The sequence below is a fragment of the Elephas maximus genome, chromosome 3 (assembly GCF_024166365.1).
Source record: "Elephas maximus indicus isolate mEleMax1 chromosome 3, mEleMax1 primary haplotype, whole genome shotgun sequence".
Classification (NCBI taxonomy): Eukaryota; Metazoa; Chordata; class Mammalia; order Proboscidea; family Elephantidae; genus Elephas; species Elephas maximus.
The window spans coordinates 37,394,964-37,416,487 of record NC_064821.1 but is presented as its reverse complement, the minus strand read 5'-3'; the positions used below and the strand labels follow the sequence as shown (position 1 = coordinate 37,416,487).

At 60.4% G+C, this 21,524-nt stretch overlaps 2 protein-coding genes and 1 long non-coding RNA gene across 5 annotated transcripts; 1 reads left to right on the top strand and 2 right to left on the bottom strand.

Annotated features, from left to right (window-relative positions):
• Positions 1-64: 64 nt before the first annotated feature.
• Positions 65-3,008, bottom strand: LOC126072345 (uncharacterized). The gene is made up of 3 exons (XR_007516492.1): positions 2,971-3,008; positions 2,237-2,347; positions 65-255 (listed from the first exon to the last, which is right to left on the bottom strand). It is a non-coding gene; the product is annotated as an uncharacterized LOC126072345 (long non-coding RNA).
• ANO8 (anoctamin 8) lies at positions 1,470-10,977 on the top strand. Of its 3 annotated transcripts, none has more exons than XM_049877359.1 (18): positions 1,471-1,826; positions 2,576-2,686; positions 2,795-2,927; positions 3,102-3,240; positions 3,507-3,603; positions 4,263-4,379; positions 4,460-4,587; positions 4,677-4,838; positions 5,010-5,162; positions 5,456-5,582; positions 5,695-5,750; positions 5,835-5,909; positions 6,522-7,322; positions 8,039-8,230; positions 8,334-8,465; positions 8,550-8,660; positions 9,188-9,866; positions 10,542-10,977. In XM_049877359.1, exons 1-18 carry the CDS (start codon positions 1,721-1,723, stop codon positions 10,922-10,924), a joined length of 3,702 nt encoding a protein of 1,233 aa, XP_049733316.1. In that variant the 5' UTR covers positions 1,471-1,720; the 3' UTR covers positions 10,925-10,977. The 3 variants fall into 3 exon arrangements, with proteins under 3 accessions (XP_049733317.1, XP_049733316.1, XP_049733315.1); XM_049877358.1 differs by having other exon boundaries at positions 2,537-2,686; XM_049877360.1 differs by lacking the exon at positions 4,263-4,379 and having other exon boundaries at positions 1,470-1,826; positions 2,537-2,686.
• A 403-nt stretch (positions 10,978-11,380) lies between these two features.
• On the bottom strand, positions 11,381-21,279 carry DDA1 (DET1 and DDB1 associated 1). Its single transcript, XM_049877363.1, has 5 exons — positions 21,157-21,279; positions 15,924-16,004; positions 15,662-15,713; positions 14,585-14,646; positions 11,381-13,747 (listed from the first exon to the last, which is right to left on the bottom strand). Exons 1-5 carry the CDS (start codon positions 21,157-21,159, stop codon positions 13,637-13,639), a joined length of 309 nt encoding a protein of 102 aa, XP_049733320.1. The 5' UTR covers positions 21,160-21,279; the 3' UTR covers positions 11,381-13,636.
• Between the last annotated feature and the right edge of the window lie 245 nt (positions 21,280-21,524).

The following is a 21,524-nucleotide window of genomic DNA, read 5'->3' as shown; positions in this document are numbered from 1 at the left end:
TGTCTCGGGCTCACCGAAGACCAGAAAGGGGAGCCCTGAAGATTACTTTCAGGTTAACCCAGGACAGCGGCTGTACCGCGCGGAATAAGGCGCAGACGGTGGAATTCCGGGCACTTGGCTGGGCGGGGTCTTCCACAGCTGTTTCTTGCGGTCAATTTTCTGGTTCTTGAACAAACGGACGAGCAGAAGGTGCAGCCGGGCTTTGGAAAAGTTCGAATCCCCCACTCCGTACCCTGCCCAGCCTCAATTTTTCATCTGTAAAATAGGAATAAATGACAACATTCGCTATCCCCGAGTTGTTCTGTTTGTCACAAGTATACATCAAGTGTCTACTGTGTGCCAAGCACTTGGATCCAGACCCGGTCCCTGCCCTCACTGAGCTCCCAGTCTAACGGCAGAGGCTACTCTCTGAGTGGTCCAGGGGGTAGGGATGCGAGACAAAATACAGAATACCCAGTTAAATTTGAATTTCAGGTAAACAAGGAATAACTTTTTTAGATAACTATGTCCTGTGTGGAAACCCGAGTGCTGTAATGGTTAAGAGCTATGGCTGCCACCCAAAAGGTCGGCAGTTCGAATCCACCAGGCACTCCTTGGAAACTCTATGGGGCAGTTCTACTCTGTCCTATAGGGTCGCTATGAGTCGGAATAGATTCGACGGCAGTGGGTTTGGTTTGGTTGTTTATGTCCTGTGTAATTTTGGGAACCTATCAAAAAATTAGGAGTCCCTGGGTGGCACAAACAGTTAACAGTTGACTACTGACCGAGAGGTTGACTGAACCCTCCCAGAGGTGCCTTGGAAGAGAGGCCTGGCAATCTGCTTCCAAAAGGTCACAGCCTTGAAAACCCTATGGAGCACAGTTCTACTACTCTGCATACATGGGGCCGCCATGAGCTTTCATCTACTCGACAGCAACTGACATCAACAACAATCAAAAAAATTATTCCTTTATATGAAATTCAAATTTAATTGGGAGACCTGTATTTTGGCTTGCTAAATCTGGCAACTTTATGAGGGGTCCTCTCTGAGGAGGTTACATCCTTAAGGGAGTAAGGGCTAATTGGGTGACGGCGAAATGAGAGTGTCCCAGGAAGCAAGAACTGCACGTGCGAAAAGTCCTGAGGCCTGACCTACTATAATTAGTTCACATCCCTGCTATGGGAGTTGTCATTATGGTTACTACCCGGAATCTTTCCCAAGCTTCGCATACCAGGCCCACGGCTCTCTCACGTCCTCCCTCAGCAAATCACGCCTATCCCAGATTTCAAACTGCGCCTCTGCGCTGCTGGGTTTGTAGATGGGGAAAGTAAGGCTACAAGGCGGAGACTCTAGGTCTGAACACCCAGAATGCGGCGCGGGCGGGGACACTGAGGAGACCGAATTTTCAGTGCGGGCGGGGACGTGAACCAGAGAGCGTGGTGGGCGGGGGAGACGGGAAATCAGAAAACAACACGGGCGGGGACGAGAACCAGAGAGTGAGGCGGGCGGGAGTGGTGGAGAACCAGAGAGCTACGCGCTCGGGGCTGGAGAAGGAGAATCGAGGTTCGGTGCGGTCGGGGACGAGAAGCAGCACTCGGGCGCCCGGGGACAGCGGCCGGCGCGGGCGGGCACGGCCTTTGTCTCTTCCTCCTGCACGTTCGGCGGCGGCGCCGGCCCCATGAGCCCGCGGCACCCCGGCGCCCGGGCCGTCCACAGCCCCTGACCTGCCCCTGGCTCGCCATGGCTGAGGCCATCTCCGCCGCCGGGGGCACGTCCCTGGAGGGCGAGCGCGGCAAGAGGCCCCCACCCGAGGGCGAGCCTGCAGCCCCTGCATCGGGGGTGCTGGGTATGTGCGCGGCAGTGGGACCCCAATAGGATTGGCAGGTGCCTGGGTTGCGCGCGGCTGCTGGACCTGGAAGGAGGGGCTGGGGTCAGCTGTCTTGGGCCTGGAGTGCTGCCGAGTGTCAGGGTGCAGGCCCCTCCCGGCACTGCGGCTGCGGCCGGGCGGGTGGGGCTGAACGGTGCAGCGAGCTGGGGTCCCAGCACAGAGACCCGGACACGCCCCTCCCTCCCTCCCAGAGCCCCAGGTGGGGGCTGAGCCCCGCCACCCTTGGTTGGTGGTACCGGTTCGGCCGGGCGGGGACGCGGTTGAGAGATCCTCCCCTCGGAGGACACGACTGGTTCTGGGTTCGAATCCCAGCACGGTTGTGTGACCTTGGGCAAGTTGCTTAACTCCTCCGGGCCTCAGTTTCTCACCTGTTACATGGGGGTAAGAGCCGCACCCACGGCGGACATAATATGGTGAAGTGCTCCGGGCTGCTCGTAAATGAGCTCCCCTTGATTGTGGCTTTGGAGGCGGAGCTGGGCCTGAGAATGAGTAGAATTTGTAGGGGAGGACCTGGGGGAAGGGCATTCTGGCAGAGGCTGGTGCAAAAGCGTGGAGGGAGGAAAACAAACCAAGGCCTTGAATGCCGGCCTGAGAGTGCTGGGGAGCCTGGCAGGTGTGAGCAGGGGCCAGGTCCGGTCCGGAGTGGCCTGAACCGGCGTCTGGTCCAGTCCCGAGTGGCCTGACCCGGCGCCCCGCCCGCCCTTCAGAGAAGCTTTTTGGGAAGCGGCTCCTGCAGGTGGGGCGCTACCTGGTGTCCCACAAAGCATGGATGAAGACGGTCCCCACTGAGAACTGCGACGTCCTGATGACCTTCCCAGGTACCCTGCCGGTCCGCCGGTGCCCACACGGGGTGAGCTCGGGCTAGACTCTGTAGGAGGCCTCGGCCCCTCGTGGCAAGAGCCATCGGACCCTGTGCCCCTTGCCAGACACGACCGATGACCACACGCTGCTATGGTTGCTGAACCACATCCGCGTGGGCATCCCAGAGCTCATCGTGCAAGTCCGCCACCACCGCCACACACGCGCCTATGCCTTCTTCGTCACTGCCACCTATGAGAGGCGAGTCCCTGGGGCCAGGCCTCTCGACGACCCTGCCACTTACCTCCCTGCCTTTCCACGCACCAAGTGCACTGTCCAGCTGCCCCACATGTGTCCCCGCCAGTTGCACCATCCTAGCTCCTGGATGGTTAGCTGGGGCCTCTCAGTGAGCCACCTTCCTTTTCCTGTGCGCAGCTTGCTCCGAGGGGCTGACGAGCTAGGGCTGCGAAAGGCGGTGAAGGTGGAGTTCGGCGGGGGCACTCGTGGCTTCTCCTGTGAGGAGGACTTCATCTATGAGAACATAGAGAGCGAACTACGCTTCTTCACCTCCCAGGTGGAGCCGGCCCTGCCCCTGCACCCTGCCTTCGACCCGTCTCCCAGTCCCCCACTCATGTCCGCGCCCCACGCCCATGTCCGAGTCTCCCACTTGTGTGTCCCCGTCCCCTATTTGTCTCCAGCCCAGTGAGCCTCCCTCACCCCCATGTCCTCCCCACGTCCCCTGTCTCCTCCCCCGTGTCCCCCGTTCCACACGCTCGTGCCCCAGCTCCCCACGGACATCCCTGGCTCGCTGTCCCTGAGCTCACACCCTATCCCCCACAGGAACGCCAGAGCATCATCCGCTTCTGGCTGCAGAACCTGCGCGCTAAGCAGGGCGAAGCTCTGCACAACGTGCGCTTCCTGGAGGACCAGCCAATCAGTGAGCAGGGCGGGGACAGCCCTCCAACCCCAGTGGGAAGTTGGGGTGGGCTCTTAGAAGAGCAGCTATTGGTGCAGGAGGGTGGAGCCTAAAGCCAATCAGCTAGTGAAAACTTGGGCGGACCCTTGGTCCTGAACAATAAATCAGCAGAGGGGCGTGGCCTTGGTGAAAAGGTGGGGCTTGTCCCTGGGGGTGTGGCCAGTGGAGCTCTTTCTTGGCCTAAGAGGCGAGGTAGGACCATGGACAGCGCTCCCAGTGGTGCATGGCTGAGACCCTGGGCCTCAGAACTCAATTTCCCCTCCAAGAAACAAGCCACCTCAAGTGCACTTTCCGATGCCAACTTTGAGCCCCACCTCAGACTTCAGAACCATGGACTGAGGCCTCTGGAAATCGCAAAGTGGCTTTATTTAAAACCATGATTCCCCACTGGAACCCCACCCTCTCGAGTGCCTCCCTGTCTCCCCCACCAACCCCTGCAGCCCCAAATTCTTCAGGAGAATCAGATATTCTCTCCACCCGAATTCCTCCCTGGCGAAGAGCCTCGGCAGTTTAAGAACGAGTGAAAAGCTGTGACTTGGCTTTCAGCCAAGCGGGGCGAGCCAACCCGGGTGCACGGTGGTGGAGGGAGGCAGGGGTCACCGGCGCTCGTCCCCCCACAGTCCCCGAGCTGGCGGCCCGCGGAATCATCCAGCAGGTGTTCCCGGTACACGAGCAGCGCATCCTGAACCGCCTCATGAAATCGTGGGTGCAGGCAGTGTGTGAAAACCAGCCTCTTGGTGCGGCCCAGGGCCTGGGAGCCGGTGGGCAGGGTGTCTGAGGAGGCCGGCGGGGCTGACTGGGACCTTTTCCCCTGCAGATGAGATCTGCGACTACTTCGGAGTGAAGATCGCCATGTATTTCGCCTGGCTGGGCTTCTACACATCAGCGATGGTGTACCCGGCCGTCTTCGGCTCAGTGCTGTACACATTCACCGAGGCTGATCAGGTGCGCGTCGGGGCGGTGGGTGGGGCTAGGGAACTGAGACACAGTCCCTAGGCCCACGTGCCAATGCCCGAACCTCCCTCTCCCTGCAGACAAGCCGAGATGTGTCCTGTGTGGTCTTTGCCCTCTTCAACGTGGTTTGGTCCACGTTGTTCCTGGAGGAGTGGAAGCGGAGGGGGGCGGAGCTGGCCTACAAGTGGGGGACGCTGGACTCCCCGGGTGAAGCGGTGGAGGAGCCGCGACCCCAGTTTAGGGTCAGTCGGGGTCTGTGCCCAAGGGTAATGGAGAGACCACACAGGGTGGGGGGCACCAGAGGAGCAAGAACAGAGTGGAGGGAAAATGAAACTGAAGACTGGGAAGGGTGACGGAGTCTCACACCCTGCCTTTGGGCCTCCTGCTGCCCACCCCACCCCACCCCACCTCAGGGCATCCGGCGCATCAGCCCTGTGACTAGGGCGGAAGAGTTCTACTACCCACCCTGGAAGCGGTTGCTCTTCCAGCTGCTTGTCAGCCTGCCGCTGTGCCTGACCTGCCTGGTCTGTGTCTTCCTGCTCATGCTCGGCTGCTTCCAACTGCAGGTGACCAGTGGGGACCCCTGCCCAGCCCCTCACCACTGAGCTGACCCAGATGACCCCCTTGGCCAGCCCTCCCTAGCCCTGACCCTGAATGACCTGTGAACCCCCTACCCAAACCCTTAACCTACAAGTCGAGCCTTAAGCCCGGGGGGACTGTGAGCCCACTGTCCACCCCTGAGCCCTGACCCCAGGTGACTGTGACTCCCTGCTCACCGGAGCCCTGCCCCTGGGTGACTGTGACCCCTGCTCACCCCCCACCCTGAGCCCTAACCCAGCTAACCCTACCCCAACTGCAGGAGTTGGTACTGAATGTGAAGGGACTGCCCCGCCTCACCCGCTTCCTGCCTAAAGTCATGCTGGCCCTGCTGGTCAGCGCCAGCGCAGAGGGTTACAAGAAGCTTGCCGTCTGGCTCAATGACATGGGTATGCCCCACAAGGGGAGATCCTACCACCCAACCCACCACCCATCCCTGGATGAAGTTCCTCACCACCTCTTCGGGTCCCATCACCCCTGACTTGCCCCCTTCACCCCCAGAGAACTACCGGCTGGAGAGTGCCTATGAGAAGCACCTCATCATCAAGGTGGTCCTGGTGAGCAGCGATCTCAGGCAGGTGGGTGGGTGGGTAATGGGGGCCTAGGGGCTGGCACAGGGTGACTGCCACCTGTTCCCACAGTTCCAGTTTGTCAACTCATACCTGAGCCTCTTCTACATTGGCTTCTACCTCAAGGACATGGAGCGCCTGAAAGAGGTAAGTGCCAGGCCGGGTGGTGGCCCTGGAGACCCATACCATGGGGGGGGAGAGAGGGGTGTGGTGGCCCGGGCCCCAGCTCTTTCCCCCCTCCTCCATCCTTCTCTCCTTTCTGTACGTGCGTCCATGTGTCCTTTCTCTGCTTGTCTCTGCCCCATCTGTCCGTCCACCTGTCCGTCGGTCCCTCCACAGCTCCTGCTCGTCCTGTCCCTGTCCCAGAGCCTCGAGCGGCAGCTGCAGGCGGTGCTGGTCCCGCTCGTGGCCCTGCGGTTCCACCTGCTCCTCCTCTCCCTCCGGGGCCTCCTGCTGGAGGCCCGGGCCAAAGTATGGGCAGGCATCAAGGGGGCCGAGCACAAGGGCTGGCCAGTGTGGCTGCATTGCAGCTGGGGCTTAAAGAGGGGATGGGGCTGGTGGCAGGGCATGCAGAGGCCCTGGGGTTGCTCAGATGCAAGGCTGTGCCTGGCAAATTTGGAGCCTGAATATGGGGCCTCTAGTCTGGGGGCGCCTGAGGGGACAGGGGTGGAACCAGCAGGCAGGTGTGGGCACATGCTCAGGGGTTCCCAGCCCCACCTGCCCCCCATGCAGCCGCTCTCACCCCCTTCCTGCCCCCAGATGCTGGCCACCCTGCTCATCACCCGGCAGTTCCTCCAGAATATACGTGAGGTCCTGCAGCCTCACCTGTACCGGCGGCTGGGCCAAGGCGAGCTGGGTCTCCGGACCATCTGGGAGCTGGCCCGTGTCCTGCTGGGCCTGCTGGGCCCGCGGCGCCCTGTGCCTCCCCACCTCGAACCCCAGGCTGTGGAGGGGGGCGGCAGTGTTGGTATGGGGGGCCGAAAGTGTCTCCGAGGGGGCTGCGGGGCACCCGAGGAGGAGGAGGAGGCGATGGCGGAGCGGCGGCCAGCTGGGGAAGGTGGGGAGGAGGGTGATGGGCTGCACGGGGGCCCAGAGGAGGTAGAGGAAGAAGAAGATGAGGAGGAGGAGGACAAAGAGGATGAGGAGGAGGGGGAGGATGGCAGCCTCCTGGACTGTGGGCTGCGACTGAAGAAGGTCAGCTTTGCTGAGCGGGGCACCGGGAGGCGCCGTGGCCTGAACCCCGAGGCCCTGCTGGAGGAGGGCAGCCCCACCATGGTGGAGAAGGGCTTGGAGCCTGGTGTGTTCACGTTGGCTGAGGAAGACGATGAGGCTGAGGGCACCCCCAGCAGTCCGGAGCATGATTCTGCCTCCGTGCTGCTGCGCCGGGCTGGGGGTGAGGGCCGTGACCAGGGCCCCGACAGTGGTTCGGAACCTGAACCGGGTGTGGGTGACTCAGCCCGCCGGCGGCAGAACCGGGCTTCCTGGATTGACCCACCAGAGGAGGAGCATTCGGCCCAGCTCACGCAGGCAGAGCTGGAGAGCTGCATGAAGAAGTACGAGGTGAAGTGGGTGGGGCTAGGGGGGCAGAGTTGGAGGGCAGAAGCAGGGCAGGCAGGCAGTCTGAGAGGGGTGTCAGGGCAAGGGTGGGGGCAGTCTAAGGGAGGAGGCTGGACAGGCACATAGTCTGATGGAGGAAGCAGGATGGGGCAAAGAGTCTGAGAGAAGAGGCAGGATGGGGTCACACAGTGTGAGGGTGAGATGCAGGGGAGGGGGCAGTCTGAAGGTGGAGGCAGGAAGGGAGGCACACAATGTGAGTGAGGAGGCAGAGCAGGGGGCACACAGTCTGAGAGCAGAGGCAGGGTCTCTAGGAAATGGACACAGAGTCTGAGGGCAGAGGCAGGGCAGGGTTGGGCACACAGTCTGAGGGTAGAGGCAGGACCTGGGGGGTGTGTGTGTGTGTGCACAGTCTGAGGGCAGAGTTGGAACAGGGGGCCCAGTCTAAGGGCAGAGTCAGGGCTGGGGGATGGGTGCACAGTCTGAGGATGGAGGTGATTGAGGTGATACCAGGGCTCCTAAGGTGGTGGGAGCCTGCAGGAGGGGACAGCTAGCACAATCCCAAGGCGTGGTCAGCTGGAGAAGGCCAAGGGCAGGGAGGGCTCTGGGTTCCTAGGGAATAATCCAACCAGAGAGCATAAGCCCAGGGTTTGATGAGAGGAAGCGGTCTAAGAAAGAAGGCATGCTGATATGACAGCGGCCCACCTGCCCACCCACCGCAGGACACGTTCCAGGACTACCAGGAGATGTTCGTGCAGTTCGGCTATGTAGTGCTCTTCTCCTCGGCCTTCCCCCTGGCTGCTCTCTGTGCCCTCATCAACAATCTCCTCGAGATCCGCAGCGATGCCTTCAAGCTGTGCACGGGCCTGCAGCGGCCCTTCGGGCAGCGTGTTGAGAGCATTGGCCAGTGGCAGGTGGGGAGGGAGGGTGAGGGCAACTGGCAGAGGGGGCGGGGCTGACAGGAGAGGGTCCTGGAACCGCCCTTCCTGAAGTCCCGCCTCACCTACCACCCCACAGAGGGTGATGGAGGCCATGGGCGTCCTGGCAATCGTAGTCAACTGCTACCTGATCGGCCAGTGCGGGCAGCTGCAGCGCCTCTTCCCCTGGCTCGGCCCAGAGGCAGCCATCGTGTCTGTGGTGGTGCTCGAGGTACGGCTGGCGGCCAGGCTGGGCTGAGGGGTGGGTAGGTGGGAGTCCCCGGAGCCTGCAGCCTGTGTCTCTCTCTCCTGGTAGCACTTTGCTCTGCTGCTCAAGTACCTCATCCACGTGGCGATCCCAGACATCCCAGGCTGGGTAGCTGAGGAGATGGCCAAGCTCCAATACCAGCGCCGGGAGGCCTTCAAGGTACAGGGAGCCAGGCTGGGCTCAGTTTCCCCTTCTGCACTCAGTAAGGCTTCTCCTTCTCCGCTGCTGACGGGTGGCAAAGACAGATCTTGATGGCTGAGCCCTTGGCCCCAGGGCAAGTGTGCAGCCAGCAGGGGTCGAGGTGTCACAATTAGTGCTCCAAATGCATGGGACCCTTCCGGAATCCTGGTGACATCCAGTGCTGGGCTAGCCCAGAGCTGGTCCTCATGGGTAGCCATCTGCCAGCTGCCCCTCAGTATCCAGTTTCAGCAGAAATGGCCCAGTGTGGGCCAGGTGAGCCGATAAGTGCTTAAATCTCTCCCACTCCAGCAGACAGCGACGAAAGTGGGTCTGGAGATTCAGCTGGTGCCCAACAAGTGTTTAAATGTCTCCTACATCCACAGAAATCACCCAGTCGGTACCCAATAAGTGTTTAAACTTCTGCAGAGTGCACCCGTGTGGGCCTGGGGCCGTGGGTGGCGCCCGTTCAGGTGCCTGTCGCCTAATAGCGCGTGCTTTGTCTGCAGAAGCATGAGCGCCAGGCGCAGCACCACTACCAGCAGCAGCAGCGGCGACGGCGGGAGGAGGAGGAGCGGCAGCGACACGCAGAACATCACGCTCGGCGGGAGCGTGATACCACCGCTGGCAGCCGGGAGGAGGCACGGTCCGAGGGCTCCGGGCTGGACCCCGCTGCACCCGAGAAAGCCTCGGCCAAAGCCAAGGGCGGCGGGGCGGGCGGCCACGGCGCCGAGCGGCCCAAGCGCCCAGGCTCGCTGCTAGCACCCAACAACGTCATGAAGCTGAAGCAGATCATCCCGCTGCAGAGCAAGTTCCTGTCCTCAGGGACCGCAGCCTCACCGGCTGGCGCGACCACCGGCCCAACTTCCCGGCCGGCTGCCGCCCAGTCGCCTACAGGCAGCGACACCCGCCTGCCCGCCTTCCTCAGCTTCAAGTTCCTGAAGTCGCCAGAGACCCGGCGGGACCCTGAACAGCGCAGCCACTCGCCGCCCAAAGCATTCCACGCCGGCAAGCTCTTCCCCTTTGGCGGGGCCCGGGCCGAGGCCGGGGCCACCGGGGCTGTGGGGCAGGCCCAGCCAGATGGGATCCCCAGCGGCAGCGGCGGTGGCCGGGCCCAGCGGAGTGGGCCGGCAGACGAGGCCGCGGCGGAGGAGCTGGAAGCCGCCCGGCCCGAGGAGGAAGGCTCAGGTCATAAGCTTTAACTCGGGGGTGGGGATGCCGGGCCTGGCTTTGGGGTTAGGGGGTGGCCAGGCCTGGGGACAGAAGCGCCCCGGTCTGTGGTGCCGGTTGGGGACCTGGAATCGTGGTGTGTGGAGTCTCTCTGGGGGCCCTGGAAAGCTGAGAGCCATGTGCCTGACCCTCTTCATCCCAGGGAGGGATGCCAAACCCCCTCAGAGTACCCCTCTTGGGGAGCCCCCAACCCAGCTCACTCTGGTGTGCCTAGACCCCCTAGGCTCTATGCAAATCTTCACACAGCCTTTCCTCAGAGGTGGGGCTGGGGCTGCCCACCCAGTGGCTGGGGAGCTCAGCAACAGGTTATACCCACATTTGCACCAGGTGGAGGCACAGGCCTCACACCCCCCTCCCCAGCCCTACCTCCTCTTTCACCTCAACCCCAGCCCTTAGGAGCCCAAGAGGTGGCAGCTACAGCACAAGGGACTTAGGTCACATGTCAGGGGGAACTTCCCCAGACTGTCCTTAGTGCCCAGAGGCAGGGGATGCTACGAAGATGCCCCACTGGGCCTCCAACCAGAAGCAATAAGGCCTTGACGTGCCTGTGCGCCCGGGAGGGGAGAGCGGGCAGGGTCCTGGGTCCGGCGGCACAGGCAGCACCCCCCGGAATGGCCCCTCTCACCTCCGCAGGGACAGCGCTGGCCCCAGTGGGTGCCCCTGCCCTCCGCACCTGCCGCAGCTGGAGCCCTGCGCTGCCATCACCGCCGCCACCACCGCCGCTGCCCAGACCCCTGACACCGCCGCCCACCGGCTGCTGGCAGTGGGACGGGCCATGGGGCTGTGGGGGCGAGGGTGCCATCCCACACCAGGTCCCTGCCACTGCTGCCACCACTGAGTGCCCACCCTGTGCCCATGCTGGGGCCCCACCTGCCCCACAGCCTCTGCCAGGGGACACCAGCTTCTACAGCCTCCCGCCCCCACTGTCCACCTCTGGGCATCCCGAGTCTCCGGAGCCCACACTCAGCCCCAGCCCCAGCCCTCAGGCTGTGTGCTGGCCCAGTGGCTGGCACTAGCTGCCCGCCTGCCCACTGAGCTCATATGCAATACCCATCCAGGGCCGGCTGCCCCTCTGAGGGCCCAGGCCACCCTATCTGCCGTCGTCCTTTCAACCAGGAGGGGGGTAAGCAAAACAAAGCCCCCAAAACCTACAGAACACACACACAGAACAGGCAATTATTTATTTGTTTTTAATTTATTTTGTCATATTTTTGTAAAACGGCAGAAATGCAATAAAAAGTATATTTCAAGAGTGCCAGGGGTCAGCGCTATGGAAGAGGCTAGGGTAGGCACCCCTTCCCTGCATATGCTGGGCCACGCTTGGGCCTCCCCCTGGAACTGGGACTCAGGGCCACGATTAGGTTTGCGGCCATTGCTGCCTATGAGGTGGCCCAGATTTGGGGACCAACCGTAGCCTTGGGGCCTCCAGAAGCAGTTGCAGCACCTGCACACCTGGGCTCAGCCACCCAGACAAGGAGCCAAGTTGCCAACATGAGGAGGCAGCTTGGGGGCCAGGGCCTGGGGTCGGCAGGGGAGGGGGCGTGCATGGTCCTCTCTGGCTATGTAGGGGATGGGGGATTTGAGAGGTGGTGCTTCCTGGCACACCGCCTCCCTGGGTCACCCTCTGGGAACCCAGGACAGTGGCAAGAACAGAGTATAGAGTCAGAAGGCACCAGGAAGGATGGGGAAGTTATGATGTGGCAGGGGTCCCAGGGACAGACACAAGCTCCCCTCCCCTACCCAATGTCTTGAACCGGTAACATGACCTCTGACCTTCACTGTCACACAAAGGCGAAGGGTTCTGAGCCTACCACGGCCACTGCCGAGGAATGGGCTGAAGGGACCAGAGAGTTAGGGGACGAGAACAGGGCACTCTAGAGGGACTATGAGGAGCAGTTCACTGGAGGCAGAGCACAGCCTGTGCGAAGGCACAGAGGTGTGGGAGGCAGAGTGGTGGGGGGAGCACAAGAGACAGGGGTACTAAGGGGCAGGGAGGTGGACAGAGGCTGGCACAGGCTCTATCCCAAGGACAATTGGAGCCATAGATGGTGCGAGTACGGGCAGACTCAGATTCAAGGGTTACCTCCCCAACAGTGAGGCCACAGGGAGGCCTGGGTGGGCACCATTCCATGGCATCAGCCCCAGAAGCAGCCGAGCTGTGCGCGGATGGCAGCAGGAGACTGCAAACAGGGATATGGGGCTGGCGGGGCAGGGGGCAGCTGAGAGGAAGGGCAGGGACGCCCCTACTCCTCTGGCCCCTGTCTTCTCAGTCACTAACAAGCAGCAAGGCCATGCGCCTGCTGGGGTCGGACTGACCCAGAACTGGGGGCTCCAGTCTGAGTGTCTCCAGCAAGCTTGAGCCCTTTTGGCTGATCGAGGCCAGGCTCGCCTTACCTAGGCACATCCTGGAGCAACCAGTGGGATTCCAGGACCCAGGCATCGTGCCTGGGCCTTAAAGGAGCCCTTGGGGTGGGTGCGCCTGGCCAGCTCAGCCTGGGGGTACCTGGGACCACCTCCTCCCAGGGAGCTGGCAGTCCAGGCCCTGACAGTGATAACCCAGCATAGGCACCCCTCCCAGTCAGGTCCATGGCGCAGCCCCTCACCCTCTCCGCTATCCACGGTGCTTGGCTCCCACCCTGCGGCCCCCACTGGACTGGGTGGGCAGGAAAAGTGGCACTGCCCCCATGCTTACAGGCACCTTCTCCCCAGAGCCTGGGGCCCAAATGCCCCCATGCCCCACACCCAGCCCTTCCAGCTGAGAAGGGGTCACCATGACACCATCAATCAGGTCCATGACAGGCGGCTGCACTGGAAGGGCCTTCACTCTGACCCGGGGCCTGGGGTCCAAACACCATCTACAGTCAGCACGATGTGGAGGGCTGGTGGGGTCCTGAGACCCCAGAGGCCCTGCACAGGTATGGCCAGTTGTCTCCACTGCCACCCTGCTTGGCAGTGTCCTGGGAACCATGTCCAGCCAAAGCTTCGTCCTCATGGGGACACCTGGGCAGGTGAGGTAAAGGAGCAGGTCCAGCAGGTCTTGGCTCTGAGCGAGACGGCTGCAGTGGGCCCACAGGAGAGTCCAGCTGGTCCCCAGTACTGGTGAGGGTGCCCTCTTGGTTCCTCCTGGTGGCGATCAGATGCCTCCCAAAGACGTAAGGTCGGATAGGAAAGATCCTTTTATTGGGGTGGACACGGAGCACGCACTAGTCCATGATAAAATGACTGAAGAGAAAATTCCAGAAAGGCCTCCTTCGCCCCCTCGCGCACGCTCAGAGCGAGATCGAGGCCCAGAAGAGTTCCCAGTGGAATGCTAGACCGGGCTGCATCTTAAAGGCCTGGGCTGGTGGCCAGGCAAGTGGGGGAGAAAGCTGCTTGGTTGTCCCTGCAAGCCAGGAGGCCGGGACCCCTGGCCCCCACCCTCTTGGCCACACTCTTGTTTGTGAGAAATACTGGGGTGTGGGGGTGGGGGGAGAGGTGGGGGAAAATGACAATTTTTTTTTAAGAAGCATCTATCAACATCACGCTACGGGCTCTGATGTCCGCTTTAACCATCGCTGGGTACACTTTACAGCATAAATAAAAACTCAAGGAAAATAAATACATCAGCTCCTAGGAAGGTGGGCGCAGTGTGGATGGCGCGGTGTGGGCAGGGTGGGCGGGGCGGGGCGGGCATGGACGCACGGCGCAGAGCAGACACGACAGGAGGCGCAGTGAGGGCAGTGTGTGTCTTAAGTGTCCTCGTGCATGTCCTGGCTGTCGGTCCGTGCGATCTTGCGAGGGGGGGCCGAGCTCTCGCCCTCCAGGTCCACTTGCTCCTGGTCTCGCTTCTTGGCGGCGTTCTGGGAGACAGGGGGGAGGGCTATGAGTTGGGATGGCCCCTGAAATTCTAACCTGAGCCCAAGCTCCAGCCCTGTGCGCAGATAAGGAAATTGAGGCTCTGCCGGACACATGGGGCCTGGATGCGGTCCTGGGACCAGGCAGTGAGCAGGGCCACGTGTGACCAGGTCTGGTTGGGCACCCACGAACCTTCCCCCTGGACCCGACAGTCCCTTCCAGTTCCCAGGGCTGAGAACCTACAACAGGTGTCTCACATGCTCACCATGGCTTGCCACAACCCACCCCCTGACCATGTGCTGCTCTGAGGACACCCGGGGGCTGTCTTCTCCCTCTGCAGGAGTTGAGGCCTATGGGGCATGAGGGGACCAGGGTGTCTTCTCAGCAGTCCCTTTGTCATGAGGCCACTGAACAACATCACCTGGAGTTCACCATCCCACATGCACCGTTAGGTGGAAACACAAGCTAACCATGTTGCAGAAACATACAGGCTTTCATTAAAAAAAAAAAGTTCCAGTTCTCAGAAAGGACTGCTCTGTGGGGGGTGAGAGGGGTAGGGGCACCAGAGGTCCCACAGAGGGGATTTTTCACTGCAATCACACCTCCTTGTGTGGACTAAAGTTGTCATCATATGCTCCCCATGGGCCTCCAGCCTGGTTACCCAGTACATCATGCCCCGCCCTTCCCCAAGCACCAGAGCCTGGTTAGCTCAGCACAGCTCTTCCCTAAGCTGGAATGCTCCTTCCACTCCTTAAGCACCTGGCAAACTCCTACTCCACTCTCAAAGCCCCACTCAACCACCCAGTCCTCCCAGTCCCAACACCTGGACCTCATGGCCTCACCTTTTTGTCCCATTGCTGATGTAGGTAGCGCAAGAGGATATTTGTCTTTTCTGTCACGATGACTGAGGAGGAAAGACAGGAAGTCGCAGGAAAGGCGGCGAGGGAGCAGCTGAGACGGCCCTTCACCAACCCTGCCTGTACCAGCCCTCCCAGGGTAGGTGCTCGGCAAGGGGGATGCGCCCTCCACAAATGGCAGGGACCCAGCCCTCTGCAGCTGTACCTCCTTGCCCAGGGTGGCCTTCCTGGAGGAGATTTCTAGAAAAGCCGGAGTTGCCACCACAAGGGGCCTGAGCTGGCTGCCTGTCAGCCCTCAATGCCATGGGCAGGGTCCATGCCCAGGTGGGGAAGCAGGACCCCTGATCGCATGCCCCATGCTGAGGGGAGTGCTAATCTACAAGGCTGCCCTAGTGACCATAATGCCCAATCCAGAGGGTCTGCGTGAATTCTTGTTCAAAGTTAAAAGAAAAAGCTAACACCATAACAAATCACCTTGGGGCCCTTCTGCCCCATGGGCTCGGGCCTTCCATGTGGCTCTCCACCTAGCAGCTCTGTCCCCCGGCCACCCACCCCTAGACACCCTCTGCTCCTGCCCTGCCGAAAGCACCCACCCCCTCTCCCCGGGGATGCTCAGTCTGAGTGATCCTGCATCCTGGCATGGAGCCGGCACAGGGGACACTCGACCTGAAGAGAGGCTGTGGGGAGGGGGGGTGAAACAGGAGGCAACAGGTCAAGCTCAGTGAGGGCAGAGCAGACTCAGGGGATTGCAGGTACCACAAGGAGCTGGGTCTGACGCCAGCACATGAAACCAGGAGGGTCCCAGTGAGTCCAGGTGTCCACAGGGTGGGAGCGAACCGAGTCCTCGCGTGCACAGCAGCCCAGCACCCGTCATGGAGGCTCTTTAGTCACCTCCCTTGTGGCCCTGCCCACTAGGCCCCCAGACGCAGTCACCCCAATGTGAACTGGAGCCAAGTCCACGGCCCGGGCAGAGGCTTGAGGACACCCAGGGTCCCGTGCAGCCTCTGGGCCCCACCTCTGGGCAGCCAGGCCAGAACAGATGGATGGCTGCAGGATACTTACTTTGTTCAGATGGGTATTCCCGTGTGGGCAGGTAGACTGAGGGACGTCGGTTCTGTGGGAGGGCAGGAAGGGATTGGTTAAGAGCGTGGCAGACCTGGGTCCTTGCACCCTCCATATAGAGTAGGTGGCCCAGCAGGAACTCAGGATAGGCTGGCCTTGCAAAGTGACCTCGCATTTCTGCCAAGATCTCACTCAGGCGGGTGCATGCCCCTCTCCCACCTGGTAGCCTCCCAACCCCTGCAACCCCCAGACACGCACTCACCGAGGCTTTGCATACAGAGTCAGCATGGAATCGGCTAAAATTGCTTTTGTTGTAGACAGGCAATCCTTTCAGAAAATCAGCCTAGAAGACAGGCAAAAGTGCACATGAGAAGCCAGGCCCTCAGCAACCAAGTAGCAGCTGGGCTTCTCTCCTTTTTTCTCCTGAGTTTTCCAGAACATACCCTGGAGCTGGCCGCCTGCTGTGCAGTGAATTACTTAATATGGCCCTTCTAGCCACAGTATGACTCCCACACAATGACTGGGGAGGATTATGCAAATACAGTGCTTGGAGCCCACCAAGGTGACAGGACAGCTTCCTAATAATGAAAATAAGATGCATAGCACCCCTGTGGGAGTGAGACCACACAAATAAGGTGTATGGAACCCTAAGGAGAGGACTGGTTGGTTTTGCCATCCCACTAGGTTTAAAGGGAGACATGAAGAGATGAGCTGTAACACGGAAGACAGAGAGGGAGAGGGAGAGCTGTAACACCGGAGACAGCAAGAAGCAGTGAAAGAGAAAAGGTGGCAGCAGAACCAAGAGACTGCATGAGACTGGCAGGAGACGGCACATTGGACTTTCCAGCCCCTGGAATGGGAAAGCTGAAAGCCTTCGGGCAGGAGGCTTCCTGGTGGAATGGGATGCCTCCGGGCACTTGGCAGCAGAGCTAGGTAGCTAGGCTCACCAAAGCATGGGGTAAGAGAGCAGAGCGCCTTCAGGCCAAGGCTTACTGGTGGAGTGGGGTGCCTCCGGGCACTTATCAGCAAAGCTAAAAGAGCTTTGCAACGCTTGCCCAAGCAGGGCAGAGGCCAAGAGGCCAATGCCCGCTGAGAAGAGGCTGTTCTGACTGAAGAGCTGTACCCTGAGTGTCCCTGAACCTGAACTGTAACCTGTTACTTCCCTAATAAACCCCATAATCCTGAGTACTGTCTGTGAGTTCTATGTGGCCACTGCAACGAATTATGGAACCCAGTAGAGAAGTAGAGAGTGCCATGGGAGGGACAGTTAGTGTCAGAATTGGTAAAAAAGGTTGGAGGATGGAGGTATGTCTGACCTCCATCTCACAGGAATCAGCCTTGGCCTGCTGATGTTGGCCTTGATTCCTCATCCCCCTTGTGAAGTTAGAAGAGGTCAGACGCTGCCTCCGTACCATTTTTACATCACCCAATATGCATACGTCACGACCAAAAAAATACCAACCAATGGGTCAGTAAGTGCTTTGCATGGCCTTTCTGTGGGGTTCTTGCGATAGCCTGTTACCACAGGCGAGAGGTGAGGACACTGAAGCTGAAAGAGAGCAGACTACTTGTTTACAGCCATACAGTGCATCGGCAGCAGGAGGAAGACTCAGGCCCAGGACAGCCAGACCCCACCCACTCACCTCAAAAGCCCCTGGGCTCTGGCAGACAGGACTATCTATGAGCGGAGAAGCCGCTGGCTACCCTAAACGGGTCACAGCATTAACATATTAACCCCTAGGAACACATGGCTGTCTTGGTCCAAGTTTCCATTAATCCATCTTTGATAGAGACTTAGGGATGGAGAAAGAGTTATTCATTCTAACCCATTCCCTGGGTTTGCAGATGGTTAAGTGTTGCTCTACTAGCTGAAAGGTTGGCAGTTTGCCCCAACGTCCAGCAAGCCTCAGCCCACGAGGGATCCTGGCATGGAAAGGCCCTTGACTCTGTGTGGGAGTGAGTGTCTTTCACAGAGCCTCAGGCACCAAGTGGGAGGAATCAAGGCCACCTCTGGGAAACTGAGGCAGGTGAGCTGGGGGCTGACTCCTTGGAGAGGGACACAGGCAGAGAGCTTGGGGCTATAGGTCAGGGCGTGCTGGGCAGGGTGGGGAGAGGTGTGTCTGTGTAGGGTTTCCTACGTTCCCCGCCCTGACCTGCGGGCTTCCTGAATACCTCACCATATAGGCTCTGAACCTGAAGAGGCAGCCTGGTGTCACCCATCACGCATACAGAGAAACTGAGGCACACCAGTCACATCTCACTTGTCCAAGGTTACCTGATTCGAGGCCAGGCTACTCCCACTGTGTGACCCACCACTGCCTCAGTTTCTCTGCCTGCAAACCAAGGGCTACGGAGCCCTGCAGGCTTCATCAAAGCTTTAGAACTCGGCTAGAGGAGGGACTTGCACCCTCGGGGTGCACCTCCACACCAAAGCCTGGACACTCACCGACAGGGAGATGCTGTGCAGGGGAAATTTCACTACCCCTTAGGGCAGGCATTAACAGCCTCTATGAGATTCAGCTAGGGATCCCATGGCTGGAGGGTAGACAGTATCTACTACCATGCAGCGCTCACACAAGCATGAGGCCACCTCAGGGTCCCTTGAACATGCACCCCCTCTTAGGAACCCAGCCCCAGCTTAGCCCTGGACGAGGGGCCAGCTTCACCCAATCAGCATGTTCTTCTCAGGCCCCACCCACATGACAGGGCACTAGGGGAGCCACCACAGACCTGCTCTTGGCTTCAGGGACCCCTGCTGGGTGGGGCACAGATGTGGGCCAGAGAACCACACAGGTCAGCATAAGTGGCCTTGAGAATATGGTTCCAGGAGGGGGAACCCCAGGTCAGCAGCTGGCAGAAGCTTGGCAAGCCTGGGGGTGCATAAGGATGAGAAGGGGTCCCTGTCCCAGTAATGCCCTCCTCAGGCCCCTCCACTGCCCCCTGGGGACTCAGTTCAGCCCTTGGCCCAGCGTGGCCTTCCTGGCCTCCAGCCACAGCACCAGCGCTGTGCCATCTCCAGGAATGCCTCTTTCTCCACACGGAGCATCCATCAACACCCAACAACCACTCTCCAACCCCAGCCCAAAATGGCTCAAAGCCCTCCCCCTGCCCCTTCCCTCTTCCCAAGCCTCGGGAACCTCACCCACAGTGGTTCGTAGCCTGGTGTGGTCACCTGCAGACATATTCCCCTCTCTTCCTGGCAACCCCTAAGGGAAGAGGGCAGGGCAGGGCTAAACCCAGGTCCCTGGCCAGGCTGGAGTGGTGCTGGAGCCTGCAGTCACACTCAGCCCTGGCTCAGGCCCTTCTTGACTGTGTGACTGACACGAGGGACCTGCCAGACTCACTGCCCACCATGAAACAGGGCCTACTTCATAAGACTGTTCTGAGTCTCCAGGATACAACCTACAGACAGAGCTGGCAGAGCTCCCTGGAGGGGAGCCACCAGCACCCCGTGTTTGTGAAGAAGGGATAAATGGGGTCGGGGTACAGGGTAAACTGGAGAATAAGGCCCCGAGACAGGAGGACATCCTCAGTGCAGCCAGTCCAATCCCAGCCATCATTTCCTCAACAAATCCCATGAATATCTGCGTACCAGTCACTGCTGCGTGGGCCACCCACCACTGACTGAGCCACAGTCAGCTCCGTTAGAGTGGGATGAGAAGCAACATTAGGCTAGGAGAGGAAGGGCATGAGAGCCCTTGATCAGGATGGGCCTCCCTGAGGAGGTGACATCATGGGAGGAACAGTCCAGACTAGAGATCAGCAGGTACAAAGGCCCTGGGGTAGCAAGTACTTTGCAGGTGAGAAGAGAAAAAAGGCCAGTATGGCTGGAGCTCCCAGAGGGACACAGAGGGGGAGATGAGGTCACAGGGGTGGCAGTGGCTGAGCCATGCAGGGCCTAGTGGGCCCGGGGGGAGCTGATGTTTCCGCCAGGTTACAACAGAAAACCCCAGAAATGTTTTATTCCAGAAAGTGTATAATCTGATTTATGTCTTTAAAAGCCCCCTCTGCTCTGGGGGTGAATTACTGACTGCCAGGAGCAGGATGGGAGTCCTTGAGTGGCTCAAATGGTTAACTGCTTGCTTATTAGCTAAAAGGTCAGCAGTTTGAAACCACCCAGGAATGCCTCAGAGGAAAGGCCTGGTAATCTGCTTCTGAAAGGTCACAGCCTTGAAAACTCTATGGGGTACAGTTCTCCTGTGCACACATGGGGTTGCATGAGTCAAAATCGATTCAACATCAACTAACAACAATGGGCGGGACCAAGGCAAAGAGGCCAGGGAGGAGGCTAGGACAGCCAGCCAGGCAGGAGGTGGCCCTGCTGGACCAGGGTGGGGGGACGTGGCCAAATCCAGCGTGCATCCTGGGGGCAAAACCAACAGAACCTTCTTGTGGCCTGGCCGTGGGGGATGCAGTCACAGGGAGGAATCAAGGGTGACCCAGGTTTGGAAGACCCACCTTCCCATCTCCTCCTCCGCTGCCCGCCACAGCACCATGCTGAGGCATGTGGGCTGGGGGCCCTGGGACAGGGGGCAACAGGGCCTTCACTTGTCCTGAAAAACTCCCTGCCACCCCTGCTGGCCATGGAGATGCCGACCAGGGCCAGATGGGGGGCTTCAGCACAACTCTGGGACCAAGACACTGTCTCTTTACAGTTGGGGAACCCGAACCTAAAACAGCCCCCAGACCCAAATCGCGGGGGTGCTCAAGTTTCACAGAGGGGATTTAAACCTCCAAGGACCAGCCAGTACTATTCTTATCCCCACTTCAGGATGAGAAGGCAGCTGGGGAGGGTGTCACCAGCCCCAAGTACCCAGACTATTGAACAGTCGTGGTTGCAAGCCCTTTACGATGTCAGTTCCCTAAATGGTGACAACCCTATGAGATCCAGACCATGGTGATCTCGGTTTAAAAGGGACGGGGCCTGGGAATCCGGGAGATGAAGTCGTGACCTCTTACGGGAGGTGGGCCCCGAACGGCGGGTATGGGGTCCGGCCCTGGGGGACCGAAGCGGCCTGCAATGTCGCACTTCCTTTGGCTACACGGGCCCACCGCGTCTCGATGCCAAGCCCCGTACCCCACCGTGACCACCAGGCCGGCCCCCAAGACCCTCCTGAACTGGACAGGCCCAGACCCGGCGCGCCGGGAAAGAGGCTTGAGCCAGGGGTCTCAGTGGACCCCATCCCCATCTTAGTCGATTTCCGGAGGGGGCCGCGACCCGGAAATGAATGAGTTGTCAGGGCCTGAAAGCCTAAAAGGGGTCAGGGGTCGAGGAGGGAGCTGGGGCAGGGTCAGCAGGAAGCGTGCGGCAGGGTCCGGGCATCGAAGATCATAGGTGAGTGCGAGGCGAGGAACTGGGTCGAGGGGCTGGGCCTGAGGGGGCCGGGCCAAGCGGTGAGGGGAGCCTAAGGGATTACTGGGGGGGGGGGGGGGGTCGGCTCGCGGCGCCATTTTGTCGAGCGGAGGAGGGGTACAGGTCCGGCGGCCGCACTCACCATCTTCTGTTTCCGCCGTCGCCGCCGCCGTCACCGCCTCCTCAGCCGCCGCCGCTGCCGCCGCCACCACCACAGCCGCCTTCTCAGCCGCCGCCGCACAGTAACTTCTAGCCACGGCACAGCCGACACTGCTGGCACCACCGGCCCCCGTCATTGGTCCGCTCTCTAGCCCCACCCCGCGATATGGCGCTCCGAGCGCCCCCATTGGCTAGGTACTGCAAAGTCACGCGCCCATTGGTTGCCACACCTCCGCCTTTCGCGTCAGGTTCGGTTGAGGGCGCAAAACCCCGCCCGAGCCTTGGAAGCAAAGGAGAGATCCGGAAGTGGGCGGGGCCTCGCCGCGAAGCCTCTTGGGAATTGTAGTCCCG